Source organism: Coregonus clupeaformis, unplaced genomic scaffold, assembly GCF_020615455.1.
Source record: "Coregonus clupeaformis isolate EN_2021a unplaced genomic scaffold, ASM2061545v1 scaf0186, whole genome shotgun sequence".
Lineage (NCBI taxonomy): Eukaryota > Metazoa > Chordata > Actinopteri > Salmoniformes > Salmonidae > Coregonus > Coregonus clupeaformis.
In genome coordinates this window covers 532,008-549,087 of record NW_025533641.1, presented here as the reverse complement: position 1 = coordinate 549,087, position 17,080 = coordinate 532,008, and the positions used below count along the sequence as shown (strand labels likewise).

Below are 17,080 nucleotides of genomic sequence, written 5' to 3'. Positions count from 1 at the left end.
GTCCAATCTAACTGTCCCATACCTGCTCTAGCTCCGCCTCACTCTTTTTCCTGCCCTCTGATTGGTTCTTGTGTGGTAACAGGAAGAGCTCAGCGGCCGTTGGCACACCTGGAAACACTGCAAACAATAGCTGATCCTTTGGAAAGTCTGACACCTGTTGACAATGGACAGTACTGTTACAATATGTTCATACTGGTATAGTATTCTTTGTCTACAGTCAAACACAATGCTTTTAGAGTATATACATATTTAACATGTTTGAAATCAAAGGAGAGGGAGGTGACAACAAAATAGTTTTGGGCTTGACCAACATGTGTTGATAACCCAGTACAACCTACAGGTAAACAATGATACAATATGTCATCAAACCAATAGATTATAATCCAACAACAAAAGGACTTTCTTATCTCAACCGCCATTTTTTTCACGAAAGTGTATTTCTTTCTTGATGGGAAAAGTAGGTCTTGCCAACCAACTGTTTTTCCAGGTCTTCAAAATAGCTACTATTAAATGTTTTTTCTTTATAATGGCCTTTTTCCACTTCAGACCACCTATGAGGCAGGGGGTTCCAACCGGTAATCAGTGCCCATTTTAAAAGCCATTCATGTTTTAATGGGTTCTCTATGGGGCTATCGGCAGACAATGGAGTTGCGTAGTCGGCGAGTCACATACACTTGAAGCACATTAATTATCAAGCATAAAAATAGTATTTGAGTAGCAAAATAGTGGACAAATAGAGAGCAAAGGAATGACTCACAATGAGAGTAAAGAGGCATAGAAGGAAAGGAGAGGGATAGGGAAGGGGATGGGATGCAATAGCCCCTGTAAAAATCAATACACTCAGGCCGGTTTGTTCTCTTTGCGATCACTCATTAGTCTAAAAAGCCTTCTGGCTCTGTGTGCTTGGGTAGCACTGGCATTTTATGTCCCCCAAACTCATTGGCTGGAGTGAAACATCTGATCTGGGGTAAGGGAGGGGAGTAGGTGAGTCAGACTGAGTCAGATGAGTGAGCTTTTAGGAGGGAATTTTGGCCAAGCTCAAATGTGGCTGAAAAAACACGTCTGCCAGGCTTCATCTTGACGCTTTAATATTTGAACAGCAAAGGCTTTTGGAGCGGCTTCCTCACAATCTTACTGTATGCAAAGCTAAATAAACAGTGGTCAATTACTAATTACTATTGTAAACACACCATGATGTGGATTCAGTTTTTCATTCATCATGAACTTGACCGTAACGATGAACTATGATGATACTATGATCTTCATAACTCCTTCCATAGTGCATTATTTCCAACATTGTTGTGATAAATAGGTTATGATGATTCACCTATAACTATAATTTTATTCTCTGATGTAAAGTACCGTCGTTACCCAGGAAAGGAAAGGGGGGGTCAAGAGAGAAAAGTAGATGCCCAGAAGCAGTGCACTCTCTTGGGGAAAAAAGATGACATGTTAACCTCTTGCACCACACTGAGAGGTGCATTAACAGGTGGCGGTGAAACCAGCGGGGTCTTCCGCGAAACATACAAAATTATATGAATTTACAGACAGTCACTGTCTAGTTTTTCCTAGCCACCGTACTTCTAGATCTGCATTGCTTGCTGTTTCGGGTTTTAGGCTGGGTTTCTGTATACATCTGCTGATGTAAGTAGGGCTTTATAAATACAATTTGATTGATTGATTGATTGGAACCTGAGAGGGAGTCTTCTGCCATCTTCCATGTACCGCAAGTGGAGTAAAGAAGAAGCCGTAGAAACCGAAGATGGAATGACTTCTGAAAATAACTTCAAATAGCCTCTATTACTGAGCTCCCCATTCAAACCTCTATTAGGTGGTGGGTTGGAATCAGCTGAGGAGCAAAAGTGCAGCCCTGCCTGGCTCTCACTATTGTCAGCCATAGAGCTGTACTGTAGCACAGCAACACTGCAGTTTAATGGAACCTTACTTTAACTGCGATGTTGATGCCCCTTTTCCTTCTAATCGTCTTCACTTTATTGAGGGGAGATGTTTACCTTGACACATGATGAACTGAATGCGAACCGCAGAAAGATAAAAATAAATGAAGAAAAAAATGTAATAACACTTTGTATGGCGGTTGTTGCACAATATCTAGGCTATGAACCAACTCTAGCAGTACATGGATGAATAAGTCTTACTATGATTTCCTTTCAGAGAAAGGGTGAAAGAATGAAAGGAGGGATGGTTTGATAGCATTAAACTGCATATGTAAATGTTAACTAGTGTTCATAAACTCAATAGAGACCTGAGACCCATATACCGTTTAATGTATTTACTTTAGGTAATAAAAGGTTGTATAACAAAACTTTCTGTATGAAAATACTTGCTATAACACTCTATTGAGCCTAGCAATTAATAACTCAAGCTAGAGCTATGGCTTTCTATAACTGAGTGTGCCCCTCAGTTCAACACAATTCAATTGGCTGGTGCTAAAAACATCCCCACGGCATGATGCTGCCACCACCATGCTTCACCGTAGGGATGGTGCCAGGTTTTCTCCAGACGTGACGCTTGGCATTCAGGCCAAAGAGTTCAATCTTGGTTTCATCAGACCAGATAATCTTGTTTCCCATTGTCTGAGAGCCCTTTAGGTGCCTTTTGTCAAACTCCAAGCGGGCTGTCATGTGCCTTTTACTGAGGAGTGGGTTCCGTCTGGCCACTCTACCATAAAGGCCTGATTGGTGGAGTGCTGCAGAGATGGTTGTCCTTCTGGAAGGTTCTCCTATCTCCATAGAGGAACTCTGGAGCTCTGTCAGAGTGACCATCGGGTTCTTGGTCACCTCCCTGACCAAGGCATTTCTCCGCCGATTGCTCAGTTTGGCCGGGCGGCCAGATCTAGGAAGAGTCTTGGTGGTTCCAAACTTCTTCCGTTTAAGAATGATGGAGGGCACTGTGTTGTTGGGGACCTTCATTTCTGCAGACATGTTTTGGTACCCTTCCCCAGATCTGTGCCTCAACACAATTCTGTATCGGAGCTCTACGGACAATTCCTTTGACCTCATGGCTTGTTCTTTTTGCTCTGACATGCACTGTCAACTGTGGGACCTTATATAGACAGGTGTGTGCCTTTCTAAATCATGTCCAATCAATTGAATTTACCACAGGTGGACTCCAATCAAGTTGTAGAAACAGCTCAAGGATGATCAATGGAAACAGGATGCACCTGAGCTATTTTTCGAGTCTCATATCAAAGGGTCTGGATACTTATGTAAATGTGATATTTCTGTTTTTAATGTATTTTTAATACATTTGCAAAAAGTTCTAAAAACCTATTTTTGCTTCATCATTTTGGGGTATTGTGTGTAGATTGATGAGGACAAAAATAGATTTAATCCATTTTAGAAAAGGCTGTAACGAAACAAAATGTGGAAATGTCAAGGGGCCTGAATACTTTCCGAATACAGCGTATGTTGCTCCCAGGTGACAAAGTGCAATTTATCCATCACAAAGCTCACCCTGACCTCTATCACAGTAGCTCCCTCCACTGGCTCTCAGCCTAGCTCGCCTGAGTCGCCTCTCATGTCAAATCCACTGTGTAGTTGGTGAAGACACAGAGACCACAAGTCGCACGACATAGGCCTAAACCTCCACTCGAAGTGGAAGAATAACACACTTAACTATGTCATATTAGCGTTAGCTCTCCTCCGCAGATACTACACACATCCAGTGCCCCGGTAATGGCTAAGATCGCCTTCATTCCAAGCTTATTCCGAAGAACGCATTTCATCGCTCCAACTTCTGAAAATAAGTTATTAGTGCTCATCAAGCTGCATCGAGGGAGGAAGAAGAAGCCGAGCCTCACACACCTGTGTGATAAAGAATCACAGGACAGCCCGAGGGCCAACGCCGAAGCGCCTGAGTGGATAGAAAGATACGAGAGAGAGGGAGAAAAAGAGAGAAGGAAGGAATTCACACTTACTTGGAGCAGAGCCTTCTTAATGACTCTCCCCACATCCTGTCTCCACTCGGGGACGTCAGGGTTGAACACGTCCAGATTAGGGGAGAAAGATAAAAGCAGAGATTTGAAGAACTCTGTCAGAGAGAGAGAACCAGGGGAGAAAAAGAAACAGACCGTTAATTCAGCTCCTGATCTAGGTGCATTATTCTGAAGGTATCCTCCTCATTCCCCACTGTCATTCGTTCTGGTTGTGTCCCTCCTCTAACTGTCTTCTGATGAGTGGGAAAGATGACAGAGATGTTGGTGTGTGTGAGGTGTGTGTGTGTCTTCATGGTTTGACAAGGGGAGATGATTGCTCGTACAAGTGCTTTCTTAGATAATTGGGGAAATGTCCTTTTCACATTTATCCTGACATATTCAAATGTAAAGTACCCTCAAACGTTGCATACCAAGTGAGATGGCTGCTAGATGTGCAAATTAGCATTACATCAAGTATAATGATTTGATTAGGGAGATCCGAGAGAGAGAGAGAGAGAAAGAGGGAGAGAGAGAGAGAGAGAGAGAGAGAGAGAGAGAGAGAGAGAGAGAGAGAGAGAGAGAGAGAGAGAGAGAGAGATAATACTGATCCTTACCTTGGACTGCTATCTTCTTGGTGTCTTGCAGAATGGTGTTGGCTGAAGACACTTGGACCGTAACAGTGTTCATTCCCTCGCTGGTGAAGGTGTATGAGATGCTCCCGTCTAAGCTGATCACCGGCTGGAGGAAGCGGGAACATGGACAAAATGGACGATCACACTTTGATCCGGTTATAATCCCTTCACCTAAAACCTTTACCTAAAACCCCGGAACATGAAAGAAACCCATTTCAGATTATAACAACTTCTCCTTGAACTTCTCACTTAGAGTAGTCAGAACTTTTGACTTGAGTAGTTAGAGTGGTCGAAATTCTGACTTGAGTAAAAGCCTACAAAAATCATCCTCCCCATAAGACCTAGAAACAATGCAGCTAAGGTAATAACTTATGACATACTAACAAGACGTCTGAACAAAATACAAGATCAGAAACTGCTCCGCCTCTATCATAGCCACCTTTGATCATAGAAGAGGTCAATGTACCTAATACCATAGACATCATGTATACCTCATATAACATCAGTGGAGTCTACTGAAGGGAGGATGGCTCAGGGAAAAAAGTATTTGATCCCCTGCTGATTTTGTACGTTTGCCCACTGACAAAGACATGATCAGTCTATAATTTTAATGGTAGGTTTATTTGAACAGTAAGAGACAGAATAACAACAAAACAATCCAGAAAAACGCATGTCAAAAATGTTATAAATTGATTTGCATTTTAATGAGGGAAATAAGTATTTGACCCCTCTGCAAAACATGACTTAGTACTTGGTGTCAAAACCCTTGTTGGCAATCACAGAGGTCAGACGTTTCTTGTAGTTGGCCACCAGGTTTGCACACATCTCAGGAGGGATTTTGTCCCACTCCTCTTTGCAGATCTTCTCCAAGTCATTAAGGTTTCGAGGCTACATTTGGCAACTCGAACCTTCAGCTCCCTCCACAGATTGTCACAGGACCTTAATGTGCTTCTTCTTGAGCCACTCCTTTGTTGCCTTGGCCGTGTGTTTTGGGTCATTGTCATGCTGGAATACCCATCCACGACCCATTTTCAATGCCCTGGCTGAGGGAAGGAGGTTCTCACCCAAGATTTGACGGTTCATCGTCCCTTTGATGTGGTGAAGTTGTCCTGTCCCCTTAGCAGAAAAACACCCCCAAAGCACAATGTTTCCACCTCATGTTTGACGGTGGGGATGGTGTTCTTGGGGTCATAGGCAGCATTCCTCCTCCTCCAAACACGGCGAGTTGAGTTGATGCGAAAGAGCTCCATTTTGGTCTCATCTGACCACAACACTTTCACCCAGTTCTCCTCTGAATCATTCAGATGTTCATTGGCAAACTTCAGATGGGCCTGTATATGTCCTTTCTTGAGCAGGGGGACCTTGCGGGCGCTGCAGGATTTCAGTCCTTCACGGCGTAGTTTGTTACCAATTGTTTTCTTGGTGACTATGGTCCCAGCTGCCTTGAGGTCATTGACAAGATCCTCCCGTGTAGTTCTGGGCTGATTCCTCACCGTTGTCATGATCATTGCAACTCCACGAGGTGAGATCTTGCATGGAGCCCCAGGCCGAGGGAGATTGACAGTTATTTTGTGTTTCTTCAATTTGAATAATCGCACCAACGGTTGTCACCTTCTCACCAAGCTGCTTGGCGATGGTCTTGTAGCCCATTCCAGCCTTGTGTAGGTCTACAATCTTGTCCCTGACATCATTGGAGAGCTCTTTGGTCTTGGCCATGGTGGAGAGTTTGGAATCTGATTGATTGATTGCTTCTGTGGACAGGTGTCTTTTATACAGGTAACAAACTGAGATTAGGAGCACTCCCTTTAAGAGTGTGCTCCTAATCTCAGCTCGTTACCTGTATAAAAGACACCTGGGAGCCAGACATCTTTCTGATTGAGAGGGGGTCAAATACTTATTTCCCTCATTAAAATGCAAATCAATTCATAACATTTTTGACATGTGTTTTTCTGGATGTTTTTGTTGTTATTCTATCTCTCACGTTCAAATAAACCTACCATTAAAATTATAGACTGATCATTTCTTTGTCAGTGGGCAAACTTACAAAATCAGCAGGGGATCAAATACTTTTTTCCCTCACTGTAGTAATGGCTGAAGTGGAATAGAACTGGAATGGAAACCATGTCTTTGATGTGTTAAATGCTGTTCCATTTATTCCGTTCCAGCCATTACAATAATCCCGTCCTCCGATTTAGTTAAAATGACACCAGCCACCACTGCAGTACATGTACAGTATATGGCATTATAGGGTAAGACCCATTTTGAATAGTGTCAGTTTACCTCTACTAATGTTGTACAGTATATTGTATACTATACACAACATCAGAAGAGGATCTGTGTCTGCTCAATGTGGTCTCACTACTGGAGTCCCACAGGGCTCGGTTCTAGGCCCTCTTCTCTGTACACCAAGTGTTTTAAGTCCAGTTTACCTCAGTGCTGTTCCCAAGCCACCAGAAGTAGCTGAGAGTCCTGGAGTGTATTGGCCAGACCACTGCTGTTAGGTGTACTTCCTTGTTCTTGATGGCCACAAATTGAGCCAGCAGCTGGACATGTTCCACAGCACCTGATACAAACACAGAGGATGATTCAGACTCAGCTTTGGATGATTTAGACTCAGTATTGGATGATTCAGACTCAGTATTGGATGATTCAGACTCAGTATTGGATGATTCAGACTCAGTATTGGATGATTCAGACTCAGTATTGGATGATTCAGACTCCGTATTGGATGATTCAGACTCCATATGGGATGATTCAGACTCAGTATTGGATGATTCAGACCCAGTACTGGATGATTCAGACTCAGTATTGAATGATTCAGACTCAGTATATGATTGTAATTACATGGATATTGTTTCAGGCTACCTACTTTATAATATGAAAAGCACTCGCACATCGAAATATTAGTTTTACAGGGGCATGGGAAAAAAGAAATAGAAACCTTCTTAAACTAAGAATTAGAGACAAGAAGATCCCTCACACTGCGCTTGCCAGTATGTTTTTGTCGTGATACCTTGTGAGTAATACTGTGGTCTGCCATGCTGAGACCGTAATGGAAGCTGACGTGGGGAACGTGGCATTACCGTCATCTAAGCGGTGAAGTTTCCTATAGCGGAGAGATATAACACAGTATTTTAACAGTAAAACTCTGTTTTGACTCTGCGCTCTAGCGTGTACGTCTCCGCCTGGGCTTCTGTTAACTCTTATCCTCTTAAAACTGAGACTAATCTTTATCCTTATCCTAGCTTTCAAACGCATGCAGTGTATGTGTGTCTGTGTGTGTGTGGGTGTGTGTGAATGTGTGTGTGTGTTTGTGTGTGTGTGATGTGTGTGACAGAGAGAGAAAGCCTGTGTATCTGTGTGTGTCCCTTTTATGCCTGTGTCTATGTGGATGTGTATGTGCGTGTGTGTTGAGTGTGTGTGTGCGGGCGCGTGAGTCATTTGGACAGTCTCCCTAAACTGTGTTTGGTGTTAAAAATATTCCAGTTGGAAATCTGTGGCAGCTTCGTGCTTGGCACATCGCTAAAAGCATCGCATGCACGCTCTCTCCCCTGTAAATTACCTAAAAATGTACCAAACCATGGAGAAAAAAACACCAGCAGAATCAATGCCATCAAAAATATCAAAGTACACTGATTGAAAGTATCGTGGCGACCAGAGACAACATTTTAATGGCACCTTGTCACGGTTTCGGCTGAGGCTGCTCCTTCTCCTTGTTCGGGCAGGCTTCGGCGGTCGTCGTCCCCGGAGTACTAGCTGCCACCGTTCGTTGTGTCTGTGTGTGTTTGGTTTGGTCTGATTTGTTACACCTGTTGCTCATTTCGTCTTGATTATGTGTCCTTTAAGTTCTCGTTGTTTCTGTCTTGTGGTTGTGTGTAGTTGTTCTATGTCAGCAGGTGTTGCCAGTCAGTTTGTGCTCTATGTTCTTAGAGAGTCCGCACGTTGTGCGTTTGTTGTACTTTTACGCTGAGTGCGTTTATTTTTCCCTTGTTCAACCGGCTCTGTTTATAGCCGTTGTTTCTGTGGACTTTATTATAGTGTTTTTGGACTTGCATCTGCATCCTGCAATTGATTCCACACCACACCTACGCCCGGCCTTGACACACCTTCACGTCTCTTGTTCAAACCCCCTCGTCTCTTGATCAAATCAAGAGATGAGGGGGCAATTCAAACACTGCACTGCAAAGAGCTGGATAATTCTTGATGCCTTTTAGACATAAGCATGTTATATTTGTCACTATTATTTACTTGAAATTTGGCTTGTTCATTACAAGATGAAAAGAGCAAGACAGCATCAATGTGCTGTACTATGTGCAAAGCATTCTGGTACTTTGCCTATAACTGGCTCCATTGTACACTGCGGTATACTTAGTAAGGTGGTTATTTACAGAGAAATATGAGGCAGAGATATTCAATTATGATCCTTGAGAACCACATCACTGTTGTTTTCCATCCTTTCCCTCCAATCAGGGACTGATTCAGACCTGGGTCACCAGGTGAGCGCCTACTCTGGCCAATCAATGGCCGACGTCACAGTAACTGACCAATTCTCTAACAGGTGCAGTACAAACGAAAACCAGAAGTACTTAAGTCCTCGATGGTTGGAATTGAATAGCCCTGACACAATAGCTGAATGTATAGAGGTGACGTACATGTAGCATGGAGGTACAAGGTGGTGGTATAAAATCCCAGGGTGTTCTCCTCCAAGGCCGAGACACGGAATATCCCAGCCGTCTTGTAAACGTGTCTGATCCCCTCTTCGATCCAGCTCAGGTTGGAGTAGGAGACTGCCATCCCATCTCCGAAATCCAGTTGGATGTTGGTTCTCATTGAGTCACCCTGGAAAGCAAGTAAAGTCTCAAGTAAGGACTACAGATGAAGAAAGAAAGAAAGACAGAAAGAAAGAAAGAGTCCCAAACATCATTATTATTTAAAAACACACAATTCTATTGTATTTGAGAGCCCAGCCAGATGATTGTACTTGTGTTTATTCTAGACTTAAATACATATTTTTGTTGAAATGGGGTTCAATACAATGCCCCAAAACCACAGTACCACTCAGTAATCAGCACTCAGCATGCATGGACACAGGCAGGGCATCATTCTTTTGTTTTTGTCAAAAGTCCAAGAGCTGGTGTTGTGACACATCTACATTAGCGTGCATCCTGAGTCTGACATGTTATATAACACCACTGGGAGTGTCTGGCTCCTGTGGCGTGAGTGTGTGTGTGTTTATGTGCACGTACGTGTTGTGTGTGCGTGTGTATATGTGTGTGATGGAGAGAGAGAACCACAGGGAGGTGGAGGCAGTGTAGTAATCAAGAGACAGTAGGGTGGCAGGTACACTAGTCAACAGACTGCTGGGTTACATTCACACACAGACAAAAGCAGTCAGAACCAGCCGAAGCATTTGGGATGCATCATATTCTGCACCACCGTGAGAGCAGCGTGTTTGCCTGTTACTGCTAATGAGGTGTGTGTGTCTCTCTCTCTCTCTGTGTGTGTTTGTGTATGAGTGCTCTGCCACTACAGTATCTGCAGCAGGTCTACTCAGGGGGGTTACATCTGGCACTTCCCTAGGATCAACAGCCAACACACACACACACATACAAACACCACACGTGTTGTTGGTGGCTCCAGCTGCCGCTGCGACCAAACCCTCCCACTTATCCCGCCCGTACCCTGAGAGCAAGCACAACTAACTCCCAGCCTCCCCGCAGCACATTGTAACGCAATGCAATTGGGATCTTTATTTGTAACACTGCATTAGCACGAGGGGGCTCCGGTCCATTAACAAACACAACAATAGCAAAATGGAAAACCCATTATTCTCTCTCTCTGTTAAGTGTTAAAGTGCAGCGGTAGGACGGAGTCAGGCGCAGGACACAGAACTGAGTAAAACGACGTACTTTACTTGAAAAATAAACAACACTAATCTCCACGCAGGGAAAACACACCAGCTCACATAAGTCTTAGACACAAAACAAAGAACAAACACACACAAAACCATGTGGGAACCAGAGGGTTAAATAGGGAAATAATATAATGTAATGGGAACCAGGTGTGTACAATCAAGACAAAACAAATGGAAAAACAAACGCCAGCCAAACAAGGAGAGGCACCAACCCCTCTCTCTCTCTCTCTCTCTCTCTCTCTCTCTCTCTCTCTCCCTTTTTCAAGTGCAGCAGAGTGTGAAAACACGGGAGGGTTTGCTGTGTGTGGGGGAAGGCTCTGGGGGTATATTTCACGCCATTGTACCCAGAAAATGATAAACTATGAATAAGCAGAATAAAGAAAGGTAGATTAGAATGGAAGAAAATGGATAACAGTGGCGGCTTTTGTGTGGAACTGTAATGGCCCACAATCCTTTGCCAAAATGGCACTCGGAATGGCACTTAGGTCTACGGTGGCGTAGATGTCATTCCGGCTTTTGTTGGTGTCCGTTGTTGACACTCTCTGGACATTTCTAGTTCTCTATCGAGGTGTCCTGGGATCACTAGCTAATCTGCATTAAACTGATGCTGACATGCTGGCTAAATGTCAAGCTTTGTATCGATGGGTCCGTGTGTGACTCAGAGGGCCACCAAATCCGAAACGCATAATAGGGTCTGGACAGCAGTGCTGGTTGACAATAAGGTGTTTTGTTAGTTCAGATCCAGGCACAGTAGGACTGTGTAATGTATTCATGTTCAGGTGAATGTCAACACACTAAGGATGTTGTAAACGGTGTGATGTCAGTGCTGTCATGCTGACGGTGTGTCATACCTGGGTTCAAATAATTTTTGCTTTCTTTCAAATGCTTTGAGCGTTTGATTGAGCCTGCCTGGAGAGCTAGATGGACGGATTTGCATTTTTCAGAACTTCCATTGGTTCTGGTTGGTGTACACATGACATGCTATAAGGTAGCTAATGTACAGTAAATCTGGTTGGTGTACACGTTACATGCTATAAGATAGCTAATGTACAGTAAATCTGGTTGGTGTACACATGACATGCTGTAAGGAGCTAATATACAGTAAATCTGGTTGGTGTACACATGATATGCTATAAGGTAGCTAATGTACAGTACATCTGGTTGGTGTACACATTACATGCTATAAGGTAGCTAATGTACAGTAAATCTGGTTGGTGTACACATGACATGCTATAAGGTCACTTTGTGATAATGAAATGTTGACGTGTGACAGTACAGATCCTATCCCTCTGTCAAAACATCAAACTTTCTTCCACCTCTCTCTCTCCTTTTTTTTTGATTTTCTGAGCTGTCAAAGGCATCAGTGAATTGCGGTGGGCGAAGTCAAACGCAGGACACAGAGCTTATCCGAAACGTACTTTACTTGAAAGTAAACTGAGCATATACAATCTCCACAAAGGGAGGAAATAACCGATCACGAATACAATCACACACAACACACAGTGTACGACAGAGGGTTAAATAGGGAAGACAATACAACATAATGGGAAACAGGTGTACATAATCAAGACATAACAAGTCTAACACAGAAACATGGATCGGTAGCAGCTAGTACTCCGGTGACGACGAACGCCGAAGCCTGCCCGAGCAAGGAGGAGGAGCAGCCTCGGCTGAATCCGTGACATGAACACATTAAATATTTAGGCCCATTTGCTCTCCCCAAGAAATACTGCCATCTTGGGCTTCATGAATATAAATTAAAGTCTGAATTCAACGGGAGCGAAGGATTTTCCAAATGCATAAGACCCAACGCCATGAGGATTCTTCACCTCCATTAGTCTCCTCAACTCATCACACTGTAATATGACAGCTTGTCCCGGGAGAGACCTCGTGGAAGAGACACTTACTTCTCAGCAGCAGTGCAGGTGGAAAGCACAACCGTACAGAGCAGAGCGCTACCACACTTATTCCACCTGAATGTAATGTGATGTGGTTTAAAAGTGTCTACGGAGTAAGGGGAGCAAGGTAAGGCCCTGGCCCTGGAAGGAGGCTACTCTGCGTCTATCACTCTATAACAGGGTCTCCAGGGTGCATCACTCTCCAAGGTCTTTAGCTCTTACTCTGTCTCCGGGCTTGGGGCTCAGTGCCTGTAGCTGTGTGTGGGTGATGTTATGTTACAAGTTACTACTAAACTTTCAGCAGTTGGTGTATATGGGATGACATAACAGGGAAATAATTTCAGGCGTATGCCTGGAGAAACATCCATGTTGAACATATGGGAAACACATCAATATTTCACTCAGTAACATAGGTCTACATTGAGTGAGTTGTGCACCACATGCTAGTACTACTTTTACAACCATGCATAACAATACAAAACACATTGATTTTTCATTCCATGGCTTAAGGTAAAAATCAATGCAACTCATAACAGTAATGTATACAACGGCGTCCATTTGGGCTCCAAGGCCCAGAACAATGATATACAAAAAGGAGGCCATTTTGGCTTTTGGCCAAGCCCTACCTCATCTAGATGCACCAGGAATGTGACATTGGTGTACAGGTCGGCGGTAAGCTTGCCCTCTCTGGTGGAGAGAGAAAGGCCTTTTGGAGCCCTGTTGGGACACATCTGCTTCCTGGGTGTGTACATGTCCTTGACTCCCTTGATGCAGTTGTTGGACACCACTTTTCGGTACCTTAGGAAGATTCCATATGAATGAGTTAGGACATGTTTAGTGTGGTTTACTGAGGTTATGGCTTCATGACGCTACTTGTTAACAAGGCTAAGGTATTGGTCACGTTCATCAATGAAGCTGACAAGAAATCGTATATTTTTAATTTTTTACCTCAAAGTGATTGTGGAAGTGACAGAGCTAGTGAACAAGACTTGCTATTCTTTGACTAAATTAAAAAATGCTTAGTAACTACTAAACAAAACATTACGTTTAACACTGAAAGTTAATGTTTGACACAAGACGTACAGTAGTTGTCGGTCACATTGACAAAACTCCAAAATGCTTACTAACTCCTAGACAAAACTTGACTTTTAACCTTGGGGAAGCGAATGCATAAATGAAGGATGTACCGTTCTCCTCAGACCTCAGCCATCCTGAGGCATCCTAATCTGTGTCCTAGGACTCCTGACAGTGCTTTGTAGCTCTCAGCAGTACACTATGTCACTCAGTATAGATCTACTGTCTGGTGAATGACTCAGGCCTAAATATCCAATATCACTATTCACACTAGGAGCCGTGCCAGTGGGTGTGACACCCTGACAGTGTTTCATTACAGTGGGAAGATGGGAAGATGATGAAGCATTGGCCAACCTATACAGAGAGATACTGTAGCTACTGTAAGCTTTAATGTGTTTTTGTAGTTCTCTTTTGAAATGTGTTATACCTATTCAGGCTTTTTATCATATTATGACCAACATAATGCTTTACAAAATGAAATGGAAAACATTCTAAAAACACAGAAAAATATTTGACTTTTCATTGAGCAGAAATATACAAAAGGGTTGCCTTCACTTAGAATAGACAACATAGAAACGCTACAAAATAGTGTCCCTATGTGCAACTCACCGTGTGCTGTTGAGGTAGTTCTGTCCTTGGCTGCAGCTCCTTGATACAACAGCTGGGTTGAACCAGAACGCTGGTAGACAGTTCTCTTCTCTACGCCGTTCAAAGCCATAATCACTATAACAAATCACATACAGAATGTGATCAATATCAACACTTTGCCTCTACCTACTGTATTTGCACATATCAACTTCAATTACCTCATATCCTGCACATATCTCTTCCATCCTATCATCTCTTCCCTCTGCTCAATCCTTCTCCCTCCAATCTCCTGATTCTGCCTCCTCAACCCTCCTCTCCTCCCTTTCTGCATCCTTTGACTCTCTATGTCCCCTATCCTCCCGGCCGGCCCGGTCCTCCCCTCCAGCTCCGTGGCTTGATGACTCATTGCGAGCTCACAGAACAGAGCTCCGGGCAGCTGAGCGGAAATGGAAGAAAACTAGACTCCCTGCAGACCTGGCATCTTTTCACTCCCTCCTCTCTACATTTTCTTCATCTGTTTCTGCTGCTAAGGCCACTTTCTACCACTCTAAATTCCAAGCATCCGCCTCTAACCCTAGGAAGCTCTTTGCCACATGATGCTCCCTGCTGAATCCCCCCTCCCTCTCTGTGGATGACTTCGTCAAGCATTTTGAAAAGAAGGTTGACGACATCCGATCCTCGTTTGTTAAGTCAAATGACACTGCTGGTCCTGCTCACACTGCCCTACCCTATGCTTTGACTTATTTCTCCCCTCTCTCTCCAGATAAAATCTTGCGACTTGTGACGGCAGGCCGCCCAACAACCTGCCCGTTTGACCCTATCCCCTCCTCTCTTCTCCAGACCATCTCCGGTGACCTTCTCCCTTACCTCACCTCGCTGATCAACTCATCCTTGACCGCTGGCTATGTCCCTTCCGTCTTCAAGAGAGCGAGAGTTGCACCCCTTCTCAAAAAACCAACACTCGATCCCTCTGATGTCAACAACTACAGACCAGTATCCCTTCTTTCTTTTCTCTCCAAAACTATTGAGCGTGCCGTCTTTAGCCAACTCTCTTGCTATCTCTCTCAGAATGACCTTCTTTATCCAAACCAGTCAGGTTTCAAGACTGGTCATTCAACTGAGACTGCTCTTCTCTGTGTCACAGAGGCTCTCCGCACTGCTAAAGCTAACTATCTCTCCTCTGCTCTTGTCCTTCTAGACCTGTCTGCTGCCTTTGATACTGTGAACCATCAGATCCTCCTCTCCACCCTCTCCGAGCTGGGCATCTCCGGCGCGGCTCACTCTTGGATTGCGTCCTACCTGACCGGTCGCTCCTACCAAGTGGCGTGGCGAGAAGCTGTCTCCGCACCACGTGCTCTCACCACTGGTGTCCCCAGGGCTCAGTTCTAGGCCCTCTCCTATTCTCGCTATACACCAAGTCACTTGGCTCTGTCATATCCTCACATGGCCTCTCCTATCATTGCTACGCTGACGACACACAACTAATCTTCTCCTTTCCCCCTTCTGATAACCAGGTGGCGAATCGCATCTCTGCATGTCTGGCAGACATATCAGTATGGATGACGGATCACCACCTCAAGCTGAACCTCGGCAAGACGGAGCTGCTCTTCCTCCCGGGGAAGGACTGCCCGTTCCATGATCTCGCCATCACGGTTGACAACTCTGTTGTGTCCTCCTCCCAGAGTGCGAAGAGCCTTGGCGTGACCCTGGACAACACCCTGTCGTTCTCCGCTAACATCAAGGCGGTGACCCGATCCTGTAGGTTCATGCTCTACAACATTCGGAGAGTACGACCCTGCCTTACACAGGAAGCGGCACAGGTCCTAATCCAGGCACTTCTCATCTCCCGTCTGGATTACTGCAACTCGCTGTTGGCTGGGCTCCCTGCCTGTGCCATTAAACCCGTACAACTCATCCAGAATGCCGCAGCCCGTCTGGTGTTCAACCTTCCCAAGTTCTTTCACGTCACCCCGCTCCTCCGCACACTCCACTGGCTTCCAGTTGAAGCTCGCATCTGCTACAAGACCATGGTGCTTGCCTACGGAGCTGTGAGGTGAACGGCACCTCCGTACCTTCAGGCTCTGATCAGTCCCTACACCCAAACGAGGGCACTGCGTTCATCCACCTCTGGCCTGCTGGCTCCCCTACCTCTGCGGAAGCATAGTTCCCGCTCAGCCCAGTCAAAACTGTTCGCTGCTCTGGCACCCCAATGGTGGAACAAGCTCCCTTACGACGCCAGGACAGCGGAGTCACTCACCACCTTCCGGAGACATTTGAAACCCCACCTCTTTAAGGAATACCTGGGATAGGATAAAGTAATCCTTCTACCCCCCCCTTTACTCCAACCCCCCCACAAAAAAAAAAAAAACATTGTAAAGTGGTTATCCCACTGGCTATAAGGTGAATGCACCTATTTGTAAGTCGCTCTGGATAAGAGCGTCTGCTAAATGATGTAAATGTTAATGTAAATGTAAATGTACTGGTACCCATTGTAAATAGCCATTGTAAGTTATCATTACTCATTGTATTTATTATTATTTTTCTAAATTTTTGTCTCTGCATTGTTGGAAAGGGCCCGTAAGTAATCATTTCACTGTTAGTCTACATCTGCTGTTAACGAAGCATGTGATTAATACAATTTGATATGATTTTGATCCAAAGGACATACAGTATTACTGTGTTATATGTTACAGCTTCTCTCTCCTATCCCCTCAGCACAATACATATAATAGCTATTGTTTTGCATTGCAACGCATCATTATTATATATTGATTGGGCTGCAGTTGACAAATGCTCCAGATCAGCAGAGCTAGGAAGACTGAGCCCTGGGGGACTCCATGTCAACACAGGCAATACAGGCTGACTTCCACCGGCTGATGTTAGCTACCTTCCAATCACAAAGGGATTTACATCGGGCAAAGCAGGTTAGGCAAGTGCCCATTCTAATAATGACGCTGTCATTGATTAATCAATTAATTACCTAGCCAGAACTAACAAAGAAGCAACGAAGCCTGAGGTCCCTCTAGGACTCCCTATGGCC

The 17,080-nt window shown here is 44.4% G+C and overlaps 1 protein-coding gene across 1 annotated transcript; it reads right to left on the bottom strand.

Annotated features, from left to right (window-relative positions):
• Positions 1-7: 7 nt before the first annotated feature.
• On the bottom strand, positions 8-14,293 carry LOC121532514 (VPS10 domain-containing receptor SorCS3-like). Its single transcript, XM_041838318.2, has 8 exons — positions 14,259-14,293; positions 14,062-14,175; positions 13,005-13,176; positions 9,219-9,405; positions 6,996-7,129; positions 4,549-4,672; positions 3,938-4,050; positions 8-154 (listed from the first exon to the last, which is right to left on the bottom strand). The coding sequence occupies exons 1-8, from the start codon at positions 14,291-14,293 to the stop codon at positions 8-10; spliced, it is 1,026 nt and encodes a 341-aa protein (XP_041694252.2).
• Positions 14,294-17,080: the final 2,787 nt, after the last annotated feature.

Bases quoted from the DNA above. Each gene is read 5' to 3' on its own strand.
- LOC121532514 (XM_041838318.2), bottom strand. From the start codon at position 14,293: ATGATAGGATGGAAGAGATATGTGCAGGATATGAG. The intron at 4,673-6,995 runs GTAAACTGGACT...CGCTTCCTCCAG, and splicing joins GGCTTGGGAACAGCACTGAG to CCGGTGATCAGCTTAGACGG. The intron at 4,051-4,548 runs GTAAGGATCAGT...TCTCTCTGACAG, and splicing joins CAAGAAGATAGCAGTCCAAG to AGTTCTTCAAATCTCTGCTT.